Below are 15,612 nucleotides of genomic sequence, written 5' to 3' on the forward strand. Positions count from 1 at the left end.
CGACATGTGTCTGAGGTATGCCCAATTTTTTCACATTTTCCACACTTTAAATGAGGATTTTTAGGCGTGAAAACCTTCTCTGGTTTTCGTGCATTATTCTTCACGGCAAAAGCTGAAGCTTCCGGCTGCGGCACATTTACATTGTTCATGTCGCGTTGCTTTTCTTCTTGGAGCGCGAGAGAATGTGCCTTGCTGACATTGGGAAGGGGATCCATGAGCAAAATTTGTCCTCTTATACTAGTGTATGTTTCATTAAGCCCCATGAGAAATTTCATGGTTTTCTGGTTTTGCTGAAACTGCATCACTTCCTTCATGGCACCACACGTGCATTTAGGAATGTTATGGAGGGCATCACGTTCATCCCATAGGCCTTTGAGCTTGGTGTAATAAGCTCCAACTGTCATATCGCCTTGCTTGCAATCGTGGATGGCTTCTTCGACATGGAAAATATGAACGCTGTTGGTACGAGAAAAACGTTCCTTCAGGTCGAGCCAGATTTCATGGGCACTCTCGTTATATATTATACTTGCTCCAATGTCTTCTGCAATTGAATTAAACAACCATGCCTTGACAAGGTTGTTGCAGCGCCTCCATTGTTGAAGTTCTGCGATGGACGTCTCTGGTGGTTCTTGGACGGTGCCGTTGACAAAACCTTCTTTGTTTTTGATGTTGAGAGCCATCAACATGGCACGACTCCAAGAATTGTAGTTTTCTCCATTCAGCGGTTGCGTAACAAGCACGAGACCAGGTTGATCTGAGTAGTGGAGAAAAAAGGGGTCGTTCGGATTATTGAATTTGCTAAATTCAGGTTTTGCTGAATTTTGAGTTTCGTCTGCCATGTGTTTTGACTTAGAAAGAAGATAGATGGGGGTTTTTTTTTTTTTTGCGTGGAAGAGGAGATGGTAAGACTCAGAATCATGTTTGCTCTGATACCATGTTAAAACTCAGAATAATGTGGTGGAATACACACCTTTTCATTGATATGAATGTGGTTATAAATAACCCTTACAATAATCTTGTAATAGGAAAAATAATAAAAGGTAAATGATATGAAAGGAAGGGTATAACACTTAGTATCTCCAATAATTAATTCGCATTAATTATTAGGAGATATAGGAAACAACATAAAATAGGGAAATAAATATCTCATTAATTCTAAGGAAATAATTTATTTACAAGAATAAATTATTTCCTAACATAACTCTAATTCTAAGGAAATAAATTATTTATAAGAATAAATTATTTCCTATCATAACTCCTAACAAGTTCTTTATATGAAGCTTTGCTAAGAGAATTGTTTAGAGATGCTGGAGAGGAATAGAAACTGGAAACAGGAGATTTAAATGGGTTTTTTTTTTTTTTGGCCAAATTACTTTCTTGATTTGAAACTGCTGGAGCAGAGGTAATATAACTATAGTTTTATCTTGGAGTATCATGCCGAAGGTCCCCGTGCCTTGTTAAACAAGCAATGGATTCTGTGGGGCGTCGTTCCAGCTTGAGATTCCACACCTTCATTACCAAACTTATCGCATATTTTTTTCATCTTTTGTACCAAGTAAAACAAGTTCCTTTTGTATTCCAAATTCTCTCATCAGCTATGTAATCTGGAGCGTAGAAATTCACACAACAATCAAACACAAAGATTTTCATGACGCGGTGTTAAATTGATTTGTATTTCACTGGCACTGAATGAGGAGAAAGAAAAATGAGTTGGAGCTACAGCTCAACTCTTCCTCACACACTCATTTCATAAGCCCAAAGTCATTTTTTTATAGAAGATGGCTAGGACATATAAGTAAATAAAAGCAAAAGACAAAACTACACTAAATTAAACAAAAGTCATAAATACGACAATCTTCATCGCATCTCTTACTTCTAGATAAGTAAGAGATGACAAAATGAGCTCCAAACTGCAAATTAGTTGCACCAAGATGGTTGTCTATGTACTGCCCTCCCAAAGGGATCGAGCATCCCTTAATTCTTCAAAATGTCTGCCTTGGCAATCAGTTCTGAGCTCAGATGTTCACCAAATTGCTGTAATGATTGAACTTCTAGATCCGTAGTACCTTCTTGAGCATGTTCGTTAAATTCTTCTTTGTATCTATCTTCTTCAATAGAGCCTATCTTCTTCAATTAAGTCTCGAACAAAGTGGTATCTCACATCAATGCGCTTGGCACGAGCCTTTCGCCGAACTTCCTCCAAATCTGTAAGAATGTCAGACCACCTGCTGCAGATTACACCGACAACACAGTGAATTTGGTGTTGTGGATGTTGAACCTCACTCCGATCACGAACTCAAACCTCTCATATCAATTTTTAATGCGATTATAATGTGAAAGCATAGAAATTCAAATAACTGCAATCAAGCACAAATTCACGTGATTCGGTGTTAAATCAATTCATCTACGTCATCAAGGAGGGAGATATCCTAACATTGAATGGGGAGATGGAAAAGTTAGTTTGGTTTGAAACTCAACAATTTCTAGCTTCTCTCATGAGCCTAAAGTCCTTTTTTTATAGAGGATGATCGAGGCATATAGGTAAAAATAACTGTTATGGTATGACTCATATATCATATAGGGACAGACACTGGAACGAAGCGGAGCAGAGCGGAGCGAAGCGAAAGAATCTGTCCAAATCGGGAAGTTACGGAAGTTCGGGAAGTTACGTTATGTGGGTTTGGGGTGCTGGGTCAACGCCCCGCTATACGGTACAAATGTAATTTAGGAATTACATATTGTATTGTAGGGTTTACTCTAGGATTATAAATAGACATGTTTGTAATCCTAGTTCTTTGAGAGGAGCTGAATATTGTATTATGTATTCTTTTCTAAATATTGAAAAGGAAGTCACCGCTCTACTCCCAAGGATGTAGGCATCTTTGTCGAACCTCGTTAAATCTCTGTGTTCTTCTGGATTTGTGTCGTTCTTGTTTTTTTTCGTCATAATTTTCTCAACAAGTGTTATCACAGCGAGGTTCGAGGGAAGGGAAAAAAAAGTTTCGGTACAGCAGTAGATGAAAAAGAGTTCGCGAGTTCGCAGTACAACAGGAGAGTTCGCTAGTTCGCGGCTTCGGTACAGCAGGAGAATTCGCGAATTGCAAGAAGTCGCGATTAGCGGCGGCAAGGTTCTTGTGGACGGCAGCTGGGCGGAAGGGAGGAAAGGAATCTTTCCTTCTGTGCGTGGATCTGAAAAGGAAGGAACTTTTGCAAAGGAAGGTTCAGCGCATTTGTGAAAGGAATGTTCTCTTGGAGAAATTGGAAGAAATCTTCCCATTTGTTTCCTTTGCTGTTTCGATCTATTTTCTTTGGAGGCTGCGGAGAAGTGAAACGAAGGAAATCAATAAATTTTTTTCCCGTTGAAGAAAGGAAAGTTTTTTAATTTTACTTTATTAAAGGAAAATTATTTTTTAATTAAGTTGATTTAAAAAAATATTTAATTAAGGAAATTTAATTAAAATTTTCTTTGTTGGATTTGCGGAGGTGAGATTTCTTTTGCTGGAGGCTTAAGTAAGGAAATGATTTGGAATTTTTTTAAGATTTGAAATTCAGTTAATTAAATGAAATATTTAATTAAAGGAATATTTCAATTCTTTTTTTTTTTTAAAGATTTTGTTGATTCTCTGGGAAACTTAATTAAAGGAAAATTCTTTTTCTTGAAAACTTAATTAAGGTAAACTTAATTAAGGAATCTTAATTAAAAGATTATTTAAAAGGATTTGTAGCAGAATCGGAATCTTGCGGAGAAGAAAAGGAATCTTGCGGAGAAGAAAATTTGGAAGTATTTTCTGAATTTCCTTGGCTGGAGAAAAAAAATATTGGCCACGATGCAGAAAAATATAAAATTTTGCTAATTGTTTGCAAGGCAGACGGACTCGAGGGAACGAACAGTTGCGAAGCAGTTTGGATAAAGGGCTGCGGCAGTTCGGCGAGTTATGCTTCGGTGAGTTCGCGGTAGAGGCGGCGTCGCGACTTCGAGGCGCGACAATTCATGAACATTCGCGACATCAGGCGAAGTGGAGTTAGCGAACAAGAGTTCGTGTGCAGTTACTGCGAACAGGAGTGTTTGCGAACAGAGGAGTTTGGTGATGTTCGACCAACGAAGTTTGAAAGTTCGTCGCAGGAGAAGTTACGACAGGTGGAGTTTGCGACTGGTGGAGTTTGGTGGGGTGCTGGCGAGCGAGCAGACACAATTATTCGCGAAGAGTGGTTTCGCGGAGGTATTTCTCGAAGGGTTTCGCTCACGGGACAACAGTTTAGCCGAGGTGCTGGCGCAAACAGGAAAAGTGCTTCAACCCACATTTGTGCATAAGAAACTTCATGATATATTTCCCCTAAGGGGTTGTATATTCACAAGGTGGAGATATTTCTCTTAAGGGGCTGAATATTCACAATGTGAAGATTTTCTCCTAAAGAACATGATATTCGCAAGGTGGAGATTTTTTCTCCTAAGGGATTGGATAATCGCAAGGTGGAGATTTTCTCCTAATGGGTTGGATATTCGCCAAGGTGTAAAATTATTAGGTATGACTCATAATACCAAAATTTGGAGTCTTTTGGAATGAAGGGATGTCTCTTAGAATTGAAGATGTGTGTCTCTTGGAATTTAGTGGGTTGTGATCAGTGTGGGCGCGGCAGAAGTATGGTGGTTCAACCCACATTAGTGCAGGTGTAACTCCCAGGTATCTTTTCTCCTAAGGGGTTGGATATTCGCCAAGGTGGAGATTTGTTATTGTATGGCTCATATACCATATCGGGACAGAAGCGGAGCGAAGCGTAAGAATCTGTCCAAATCGGGATGTTACGTTATGTGGGTTGGAGGTGCTAGGTCAACGCCCCGCTATACGGTACATGGGTAATTTGGGAATTACATATTGTACTGTAGGGTTTACTCTATGATTATAAACAAACCTGTTTGTAATCATAGGTCTTTGAGAGAGAGCTGAATATTGTATTCTGATATTTTCTGAATATTGAAAAGGAGGTCGCCGCTCTGCTCTTCCGCTCTGCTCCCGATGATTATTTTTCGACCGGTCTCACAATAGAGGGGAATCCAAGACATCCCCATGATGAAAATAACCCAAGGGGGAAGGCTAACCCCTCAGAGGTATTTAACAACAGTCCTAAACATCATCAAAGTCAGTGAGATGAATTTCAACCATCCCCCAAAATCTCTTCGCCCAAAGGCAACTATATATCAAATTATGATGAATCTGCTTGATAGCCTAGCTCTACTCAGCTGACAGGAGCTCCTTGTTAGGGATTAAGGGTTAGTGGCCATACTTGATTAATCGATCGATTTTGTTTAGCCGACCGAGTCAACATTTCCGACATTTTTCCAATAAGAATTCAACCACCATTTACATCAAACCTAGCTGATCGTCAGTCCTACCAGACCATGCCCACCGACTCGCCTCTCCAGCTCAGTCGACAGGCAGGGCCTGTCAAAAGGCTCGCTAGTATAGCCAATCGAGCCTCGGAGCCACCAGACTCTGGGTCGACATATGTAAAATATATGTAATAACATATATTGCCCCCATTAAAGCATAGACACATATGTAAATTCACACATTGTGCTCCCTTTCTATAAAAATATCTGATCATTCTAAGAATGAGTTGTACAAACTTCTCTCAAGGTGCTATTCATTTTATCTTATAAGATGATATAAATAATAATTTTTAAATCTTGCTAAAACCCTTATTGTCTTATGTCTTATGTCTTATGGCTACATGATGAGGGTTGTTAAAAGGACTCTTTGTTCGTGAACAACTCGTATTTGGCTCGTTAAGCAAACGAGCTGAACACGAACAAACTTTTGAGCTCGAAATATAAACGAGCCGAACACAAGCTTACACCTGCACCCCTTGTGGAATATATGTAAATGCCCACTAGCATTATTGAAATTAAAAAAGGAGACATGACACCACTTGTTCGAATGATAGAAACAGCTAAAAATTAAAAGGAAAAAAAAAATTAATTCATACAATTTTTTTTTAACATGTGTTAAATATTTTTTTTTTCTTTTAATTTTTTGAAAGTTGAAAGGACCGGCTACGTTACATTGTTTGATAAGAATTACAAAATATTAAGGATTTTAGCTTTGTTTATAGTTATATAGTTTGAAAATCCGAGGACATATGACTACTCATCCGAATGAGATTGAAATATATCTCAATTGTCTAGTATAACAAAGGCATGTGCATGTCTTATAATTTTATTATTATTATTTTAGCTTATATAGTTATTATTTTTATTTGATGTATATTAAATGAGCCTGAATAATTTTTTCTCTCTTGTAATTTGATCGGGTTACTTTCGAAAGCTTCCTCTCCGTCGTTGCCTGCTGAAAGATCCATGACAATGATAAATTAACATCCATTATTATTGCTATAGAGTTTGGCAACATTTAAGCAGAGATGACATCATATTAGTTGAACATCAACTAAGGGTATGTTTGGCCCCGCTTTTTCATCGCTTCGCCGCCCCAGGCCGCAAATATATTCATATTTTTTTTCGTTTGGGAGCACGGGGGCGGGCTGGCGTCGAGAAAGTTGGCGGAAAGCGGGGGCCGCGGGTTCTATCCCGCGGCCCACGTTCTGGACCGAAAATTATCGGCTTTGCCCCGCAAACCCTCTCGACCGAATTCATTTCCCCTCGACTCGTCTTCTGCCCCAGTGCACGACTGATCTCGTGAAGCCGATGTTGAGTTCTATCGTCCTAGCACCACGGATTCGCGAAAATCTTCCCCCATTCTCAGCATCGCTCTCTCCTTCGTGGTTGTTAGCCGACTTCCCCTAGGTAAATACTTCCTTTTCCCCTTTTTCCCTGTTTCGAGCTATTCCTATTCGCTTTTCGCTGTTTCTCTGTCAATCTGATCCCGTATGGCAGAAGGGAGCCGGCATTGGCTTCTTGAAATGATCAATGTTCTTCTCTCCCGTTTAAGGTTCCTCTTTGTTTGATCAAATCCATTAATAACTATACTGTTTTCAAGTCAAAAGTGCACTTGGAAGTGTGCTTTACTCTGCGATGCAATGTAGCAGATTTTGCAGGTTCACAATGTCACTTTATGAGAAGAGTACAGCAGGACAACAGCTGGGTTTTACTGTTGCAAGCATTGTACTGGGAATGCTAGCTTCTTTGTGTTGCATTATACTAATCAAGATCCTTCAAGCTGCTTTATCTTCACTTGCTTATTAGTGGAATTCAGAGAAGTAGGCTTAGGCACTTGTTGTAATGAACCCTAGTAGGAATGTTTCTTGGCAAAATAATCATGTGGTTGTTTGGGATCATTTGTATTGTTATAATTTTTTTTCTATTTTGTTTTTAAAATTTGTTGTTCACAATTATTTTTAAAAATTTAATTTTTATTTTTTTAAAAATAGTTAATAATTATTTCTAAGAAATTTTTAGTCTTTAAAAAAATCGTATTTTTTTAACATAGTAAGGGCTGGTTAGGGTATCAACATGACAACAGTTGGGTTTTACTGTTGCAGGCATTGTACTTGGAATGCTAGCTTCTTTGTGCTGCATTATACTAATCAAGATCTTTCAAGCTGCTTTATCTTCACTTGCTAATTAGTGGAATTCAGAGAAGCACCTGATACAAATTCTCCACCGAGCCTGCTTGCTTGTTACCTATTTATGTGCATTTGCTTGGATTATATTACAGTGGCAAAAGCTAATCTACTTCAAACACCTTTATATTAACTCTAATATGTTAGTACAGATTATGTAAGTATTTTGTAACATGTCTCATTAAGAGTTTTTTATGCTTATATGCATTACTGAGACTGATTCAACTGCTTGATATGTTTTTTTTTTTGTACCACACAATTCTTATGTATTTACATATCTCACGCCTAAATTTTCATATTTCACAATTCTTATGCTGTTACAGTCTTCTTTTAAAGAGTTTTAACGAATAGGGGCAGGATGGTCATTTCTCCAGAAAAAGCTGCCTCACAACTGTTTTCACACAGCTGCACCAAACAGACAACTGCTTCCCCGCAGCTGCTTCCTGGGGGCAGCGCAGCTGCAGCCGAAAAGCTGGGAAGTTGCAGCTGCGCCAAACAAACCCTAAAGCACTTTGCAAAGAGCCAACCACGGACCACACTTGAACTTATCTCTTTAGAACACAAGATCCAACCCAAAGTTTTATATTGCTCAGTCGCTACTTTCTACTTCTCGTAGTTGGATGGTCGAATCAAAAGCACATATATCTTGGAGGAGCTTGGACACATCGCAAGCCAGAATTGAGCTGATAACTCTTGGAAGAACTTTGGAGCCATTAAAGGTAAATGCGGAAGGAAAGAAAACTTAGAGAAAGAAGGGAACTAGATAAGAAAATTGAACAATTGTGCAAAAAAATAAACCCTTGGCCCTCTTTATAGGGTGATCGTCCACCAAATTTGGCTCGAGCACCTTCTCGTCGGCGGTCATGAAGCAAATTGGATGATCCCACCCGATCCTCTTGATCATGCGCCTTTCTATTCTACAAAATCTTCTCCTTGCTCCTCTCCATCCAGCCCAGACTTCACTTTCATCTCATCCAAAGCTTACATGTAGGATGCCTCAAAATTCTTGGATCTTGTTGCCGCTTTGCCCACCATGGCTGCAGTCAAAGTCCAAACAGCCCAAAGCAAAAAAAATAAGAAGTAAATGTGATATTCTGACCCTTCATGAGCTATTTATAAAAACACAAGCACAGAAGCCTAAGGAGTTCAATTTTTTGAATCATTGAATATTTATAAATAAGATTTACATTTTGTATTGAATTATCTTGTTCTTATCACAAAACGACTTCCAAGACAAGATAATTGATGAACTAAATATGTATACAAAAATTAACAACATGAATCTCATGAAGATCTATCGACACAGACAATGACAATATGTGTCAATGGAGGGTCCACCAATAAGAGACTTGGAGGCTCATGTGGTCAATTGCAAGCATTAAGCCTGACACGACTTAATTAGTTTTCGACCGGTCTCACAATAGAGGGGAATCCAAGACATCCCCATGATGAAAATAACCCAAGGGGGAAGGCTAACCCCTCAGAGATATTTAACAACAGTCCTAAACATCATCAAAGTCAGTGAGACGAATTTCAACCATCCCCCAAAATCTCTTCGTTCAAAGGCAACTATATATCAAATTACGATGATTCATCATCTGCTTGATAGCCTAGCACTACTCAGCTGACAGGAGCTCCTTGTTAGGGATTAAGGGTTAGTGGCCATACTTGATTAATCGATCGATTTTGTTTAGCCGACCGAGTCAACATTTCCCTTTCCGACATTTTGCTAATAAGAATTCAGCCACCAATAACATCAAACCTAGTTGATCGTCAGTCCTACCAGACCATGCCCACCGACTTGCCTCTCCAGCTCAGTCGACAGGCATCGTCTGTCAAAAGGCTCGCTAGTTTAGCCAATCGAGCCTTGGAGCCACCAGACTCTGGGTCCACATATGTAAAATATATGTAATAACATATATTGCCCCCATTAAAGCATAAACACATATGTAAATTCACACATTGTGCTCCCTTTCTATATAAATATGTGATCATTCTTAGAATGAGTTGTTATAAATTTCTCTGAAGGTACTATTCATTATTCTCCTTCTCTCTCTCTTTCTAGTGTCATACATTATATTCATTAGGTGTATTCACAGACAAATCAGGATTCAACAAACAATTAAAGTGGTAAAGCAGAGTTAAAAAAAAAAACATTCAAATTTGTATCACTTTGATTAAAAATAAGATGAATAATTTCTGAAGGCCAAGTTTGAAAACTCATCAAATTATATATAAAAAAAAACATCGTTAAAAAGTCAAGTTCTAAGTGTTGTGTAAGTTTTCATTTGCACCTCGTTTCTTTTACGTTTCTTTTAATATATTTAAAGTATGCTGCTTGAAATTAAAAAACAAATAAGATTTTTTTTTCTTAAATAGGTATGTAATTTAGGACATTGATCAATAGGATAAGATTTCATTCTTTTAATTAAAGGCCAAGATTAAATTTAAGAAGAATCACAAACCAAAAATATTGATAAGTTAGAATTTGAAACGCCATAGATTTTGAGTTCAAATTGAAAAGGTCAAAGATTACATAAAAATGTATTACTTAATTAATTATACATAATATAATTCATCAAATAATAATTTTTTTATTAGATATTATATAATCATGGCTCCATAAGTGGAATAATCAAATCAAATTAAATAAAATAAATAATTAATTTTTAATTTGCTGTTAATTGCATGCCACTTTAATTATAATCATCCAATCAAATTTAATAATCATAAATAAAATTCATAAATTTATTAATTTATTTGTCTCATTCTTAATTGGTTGACATAAGAGTTGTGTGGAGAAATTATTATGTTTTAAGTGTATTTTCGGTGGGTTGAGCAGAATACACCCCCAACCGCCTAATGTAAAATTTCTCAAATCCTTGATACAATCTCGATGGCCTTCGGGTCAGTGGAAGCCGCCGGAACCCTAGCCATCTCCGGCGAGAAAGAGGTCGGCGATGCTTCGAAACCCCATCCCCTTTCCCCCTTCCGCTTCAACTCTCCCCTTGTCCAAGTCTTCCTCATCGGCCTCGTCTGCTTCTGCTGTCCCGGCATGTTCAACGCTCTCTCCGGCATGGGAGGCGGCGGACAGGTAGACCACGAAGCCGCAAATAACGCCAACACCGCCCTCTACACCACCTTCGCAATCTTCGGCCTCCTCGGCGGTGGCATCTACAACATCCTCGGCCCTCGTCTCACCCTCTTCGCCGGCTGCTCGACCTATATCCTCTACGCCGGCTCCTTCCTGTACTACAATCACTATTCCCACCAGACCTTCGTCATCATCTCAGGCGCCATCCTCGGCATCGGCGCTGGTCTCCTTTGGGCCGGCCAAGGAGCTATCATGACCTCCTACCCACCTGTCACCCGTAAGGGCACCTACATCTCCATCTTCTGGAGCATCTTCAACCTCGGCGGCGTCATTGGTGGTCTAATCCCCTTCGTCCTCAATTATCACCGAACTCAGGCGGCTTCCGTCAACGACGGAACATATATCGCCTTCATGTGTTTCATGTCCGCCGGCACGGTACTCTCCCTCGCCATTCTGCCCCCTTCGCAAATCGTCCGCGACGATGGATCCCGCGCAACTGCAGTCATCTATTCCAGCGTTTCCACTGAAGGGATCGAAATCCTCAAGCTTTTCGCTAATTGGAAAATGCTCCTTATAATCCCCGCCGCTTGGGGTAGCAATTTCTTCTATTCCTATCAATTCAACAACGTTAATGGCATCCTATTCAGTCTCCGAACCAAGGGGCTCAACAATGTTTTCTACTGGGGGGCTCAAATGATCGGCTCCTTGTCCATTGGCTATCTTCTCGATTTCAGTTTCAGGAGCCGGAGGAAAAGAGGATTGGTTGGGATCTCCGTCGTCGCAGTGCTCGGGACGGGCATTTGGGCGGGGGGGCTCGCAAACCAACTCCGTTACACCGACGGGAAGTGGCCGAACAAACTGGATTTCAAGGACTCCGGTTCGAGCTTTGCTGGCCCGTTTGTTCTCTATTTCAGCTATGGCTTGTTGGATGCCATGTTTCAGAGCTTGTGCTATTGGGTTATCGGATCACTGGCGGACGATTCGGAGACGCTCAGCAGGTTGTGAAGATCTCTCAACTTGTTTTCCTCATCTCTTATTGATGTTAATGGATTGTTTTGTTTGGAACAGGTATAGTGGATTCTACAAGGGAGTGCAGAGTGCGGGTGCGGCGGTTGCTTGGCAGGTGGACGAGCACAAAGCTCCGCTGATGTCGCAGTTGATTGTGAACTGGGCGCTTACGTCGATAAGCTATCCCCTGCTTGCGGTGGTGGTGTTGTTGGCTGTTAAGGATGTTAAGGATGTTAAGGATGATGAATCGGCGGCGAGAGGTGAGTATGTGGAGGGGAAGGTGCCGGAGAGGTAGGACAGTTTTTTCAATTTGTGCTGTTCTGGTTGTCGTGGAATTTTTAGCGTGTGAGCCGTTGGGTGGTCTGATGTGACCACGGACCGACCACAAAAGCAACTGTATTGTTAAGGCTTTAAGGAATTTTAATGGAGGTTTGAAGGTGTTACTGGTTCAGATTAGACAGATTTCTTTCTAATCTCAATTGATCGTGAAATAAATTTGACTCAAATTCAAATCAAAATTTAAATTAGATTTGAATAAGTTCGAATACAAAGTTTGCAACTCATACGAATATAGAAAAGATTATCGTTCATGAGTGATATTAAAAAAAAAAAAGAATATTTTAGTGAAATTTAACCTAAATATGTAGTGCTAGCGGATATATTTATTAAGGGATGCACCGAAAAGTCAATAGTTTAAATCCCCCTAATTAAGTTGCCTTTAATTCCATGAATTGCATTAAAAAGACATTTTTTTTCTCGCCAAAGACGATGCCAAGGCGTTTTCTCCTCTTGAAATTAACTAGTGGGACCCACTTGTTAGAAAAAAATGAAAATGATTTATTTTTTTAAGAGAGGGCTTATATTTTTAATGAGTAATTTATTAATTTATAAAGTTAAAAAAATTAATTAAATAATTACTTAATAAGCAAATGTTTTAATAAGTATAAACTGATGGCTTGTGTTAAAATAAAAAAAAGTATTTAGCTTGAAAAAAATAACAATTCAACAAAATCATATTTAAATAAATTTAAAATCCAGTCCTAAATGAGCAATATTATCGAATATTAATCAAGATTTTAGTAAGTTTGTTGGCAATATTTAAATTATTCATTCTCATAAATGAATTGAGCGCCACTCTTTTCATAGAAATGGATTTGTCGATTAAGTATTTAAGAAAATATCCAAAACTTTTCAAGTACAACAACAATAACAATAACAAAGTTAATCCCACTACATGGGGTCCGATACAAGAATCTTTTTTCTCCATTGCGTCCTATTTAGTATCATATTTTCATTTAGTTCTAATAAATTAATATCATTTTTTTATCAGTTCTAATAAATTAATATCATTTTTTATACAATAAGTCCAAGTCTTCCTAGGTCTACCTCAGCCTTTCATAACATAAGAAAAATCTAAAACATTTACTCTCGTAATCGGATCATCAGATGGTCGAAGTTTTAATGTGACCAAATCATCTAAGCGATTTTCTCTGATTTGCCTGTCACTGGAGCTACACCAACTCTATCACGGATATAATTATTTCTCATTTTGTCTCTAAGTGTAAAGCCACTCGTGCACCTAATCATTCTCATCTCATAAACACTTAAATTACTATTATGCTTCTCTTTTAAAGGCCAACATTCAGCATCATAGAGCATCGCAGCTCCCACCACCCTCTTATAAAATTTTCCTTTCAGTTTTAGCGATACTTTCTTAGCACGTAAAAGGCCTGAAGCATTCCTCTACTTCAACCAACTAACTTGAATTCTACTATTAGCATCCCCATCTATATCACCATCACTTTGAACAACTGACCTGAGATATATAAAGTTTTTCAATTATGTAATTAAAATATTACGGATTGCCTCTAACTATGATTGGCTTCTTAAGCATATTGATTTATTAATATTCCCAAAGTTGTTTTGGGATTTTCTTTGATGAAAATGTTTTTAGCCATATTTTCTTACATAGATTTTAAAAAAGTGCATTTTTCATCCATTTGATTCATTTTAAAATAAATATTAATTAATGATAGAAAATACGTAACAGTAGAGTAATGATTTATCAAGTTAATATTATACGAGAATCCAACACACACTTGGAGAATAAAAATAACATATAAGTTTTTATATGAAAAATTTTAAAAAGAAAAAAAAAAAAACACAATGCCTAACCCAATAATAACTAATATACTATAGTTTGATGAGTACACATACAGACCCTTGTACTACATGCTACAGGCAAGAAATTGTCATGTAGTTGCAATGTTTGTATGTGGGGGGACTCGTTGAATAACAGTTGGGAGCTGTTGAAACTTTGGTACACCATCCTCGAAGTGCATTGATGTGCTGTATTTGTGACGACGTGCTGCTCTGTAAAATGCTACACGATGTTAGCCACAACTAGTTAATTTTAAAATTATCTGAGATTATTTTGACAGTTCTATAAACTCTGGACTAAAATAATCCTATGGATATAGTGGGAATTATTTTTAGCAGTTTACTCTTTTAAATTAGCTCAATTTGAACATAACTCTATTTGATTTGTTGAACAAAGCTCTCACCCTAACTACCTTCAAATATAAAAAATTTGATCAAAATTCAAATTTGATATGTAATAAATTCAAATACAAATAAGTTCAAGACATTGGGAAATTTTGGAAGTATCCCCCAATATAAAAAATTATCCTTCATTAGTGATATTTTAGTGAAAGAATTTTTTAGTGCAATTGAACCTAAATATATAATACTAGCGGCTTCACAAAAAAAGTTAATAGCTCTCTTATTAACTTGCCTTTAATGCCATGAATTGCATCAAAAAGAGACTTTTTCTTTTTGATGTAAAATTGGAAGAGCCAAGGCAGTTTTCTCCTTGAAATTAATTAGTGGGACCCACTTGATTGAATTTCTCCACTTTGATAAAATATGAGGTCAGGACTCCGTATGCGATTTTTTTTTTTTTTTCTTCTTTTTTTTTACTCACAGCCGGACCTAATATCACCTTCGCTTTCATCTAAATTAGCAAGAATAGCATCTCTCTAGAGAAAAATATAAAAATTATTTATTTATAACTTGCAAAATTTTTAGACGATTATTTCTAAACTTTTTTATAAAATTCGGATAAGATGGCTGACTGTTTGGTTTATGCGTTTGGAAAACAATTAATTATGGATGAATAATCATTCTGCCCCTGTTCTGGATAAGCTGTTTAGCTGTTTAATTTGTGTGTTTTGTGAACAAATTTTCAGCAGATTTTTTTAGTTTAATTAATAATCTGTCACGTAAAATTTGTAATTTTCTCAAATATAAATACATGAAAATGCAAAAGAGTTGAATTATATTTATATAACTTAAAAAGTTTAGAGATTTATAAAATTAAGGGAATCTAAAGCGTGTGAAGGGGTTGATGAGGGGAGAAAGACATGATTTTCCTCTCTCAATGGTCTCTTGTAAAAGTGGACGAAAGTACTTTTTTCAATGATCTCTGGTAGAAGCAAACAGAAGGAAGAGAAAGAAGAAAGTTTCAGAGGTCTCGTCTTCTGCAATCCCAACATTGCCTTCTAAGCTAGCTCTAATTGCGTTTGTTTCTCGACGCTGGTATTGGGTGAAACCAGAAGAGTGAGAAAAGAGGAAGATAGGATAAAACCATGATAGTGGCGAATGAGATAGTTTTTGGGCAGCTAGACTATGGAAGCTTCACGAATTTGTAACCTTACATTTTATTTGTGAAACAAGTAATATTAATGTGAAAATTGTGTGCTCAATATGTAAAAACCCTTAATTTTACGAGGAATTTATATACATCACCCATTTCTTGTGCATTTACTTATCTCACTGCAAAACTTTATTTTTTTTCGCATAATGCATTTTTTCTGATGTATGAAATGTGAAATGTAATTCATCTTTTCATACATAGGTTAGGTTTTTGCAGTGTA

The 15,612-nt window shown here is 37.6% G+C and overlaps 2 protein-coding genes across 2 annotated transcripts in view; both read left to right on the forward strand.

Moving 5' to 3' along the window:
* The window catches only part of LOC110017897 (probable linoleate 9S-lipoxygenase 5), a gene marked incomplete at its 5' end in the record, with an annotated part of 3,827 nt that extends 3,069 nt beyond the window's left edge, over window positions 1-758 (forward strand). Inside the window, one exon of the mRNA XM_020715054.1 lies at window positions 576-758. Within this exon, the coding sequence (XP_020570713.1) occupies window positions 576-758 (183 nt within the window). The remainder of the gene's footprint in view (window positions 1-575) is intronic.
* A 9,601-nt stretch (window positions 759-10,359) lies between these two features.
* LOC110028087 (UNC93-like protein 1) lies at window positions 10,360-12,128 on the forward strand. The gene is made up of 2 exons (XM_020729810.1): window positions 10,360-11,667; window positions 11,738-12,128. Exons 1-2 carry the CDS (start codon window positions 10,472-10,474, stop codon window positions 11,970-11,972), a joined length of 1,431 nt encoding a protein of 476 aa, XP_020585469.1. The 5' UTR covers window positions 10,360-10,471; the 3' UTR covers window positions 11,973-12,128.
* Window positions 12,129-15,612: the final 3,484 nt, after the last annotated feature.

Source organism: Phalaenopsis equestris, unplaced genomic scaffold, assembly GCF_001263595.1.
Source record: "Phalaenopsis equestris unplaced genomic scaffold, ASM126359v1 Scaffold000002, whole genome shotgun sequence".
NCBI lineage: Eukaryota > Viridiplantae > Streptophyta > Magnoliopsida > Asparagales > Orchidaceae > Phalaenopsis > Phalaenopsis equestris.

Coding starts and splice junctions, on each gene's coding strand:
- LOC110028087 (XM_020729810.1), top strand. CDS start 10,472: ATGGCCTTCGGGTCAGTGGAAGCCGCCGGAACCCTAGCCATCTCCGGC. Junction 11,668..11,737: donor GATTCGGAGACGCTCAGCAG/GTTGTGAAGATC, acceptor TGTTTGGAACAG/GTATAGTGGATTCTACAAGG.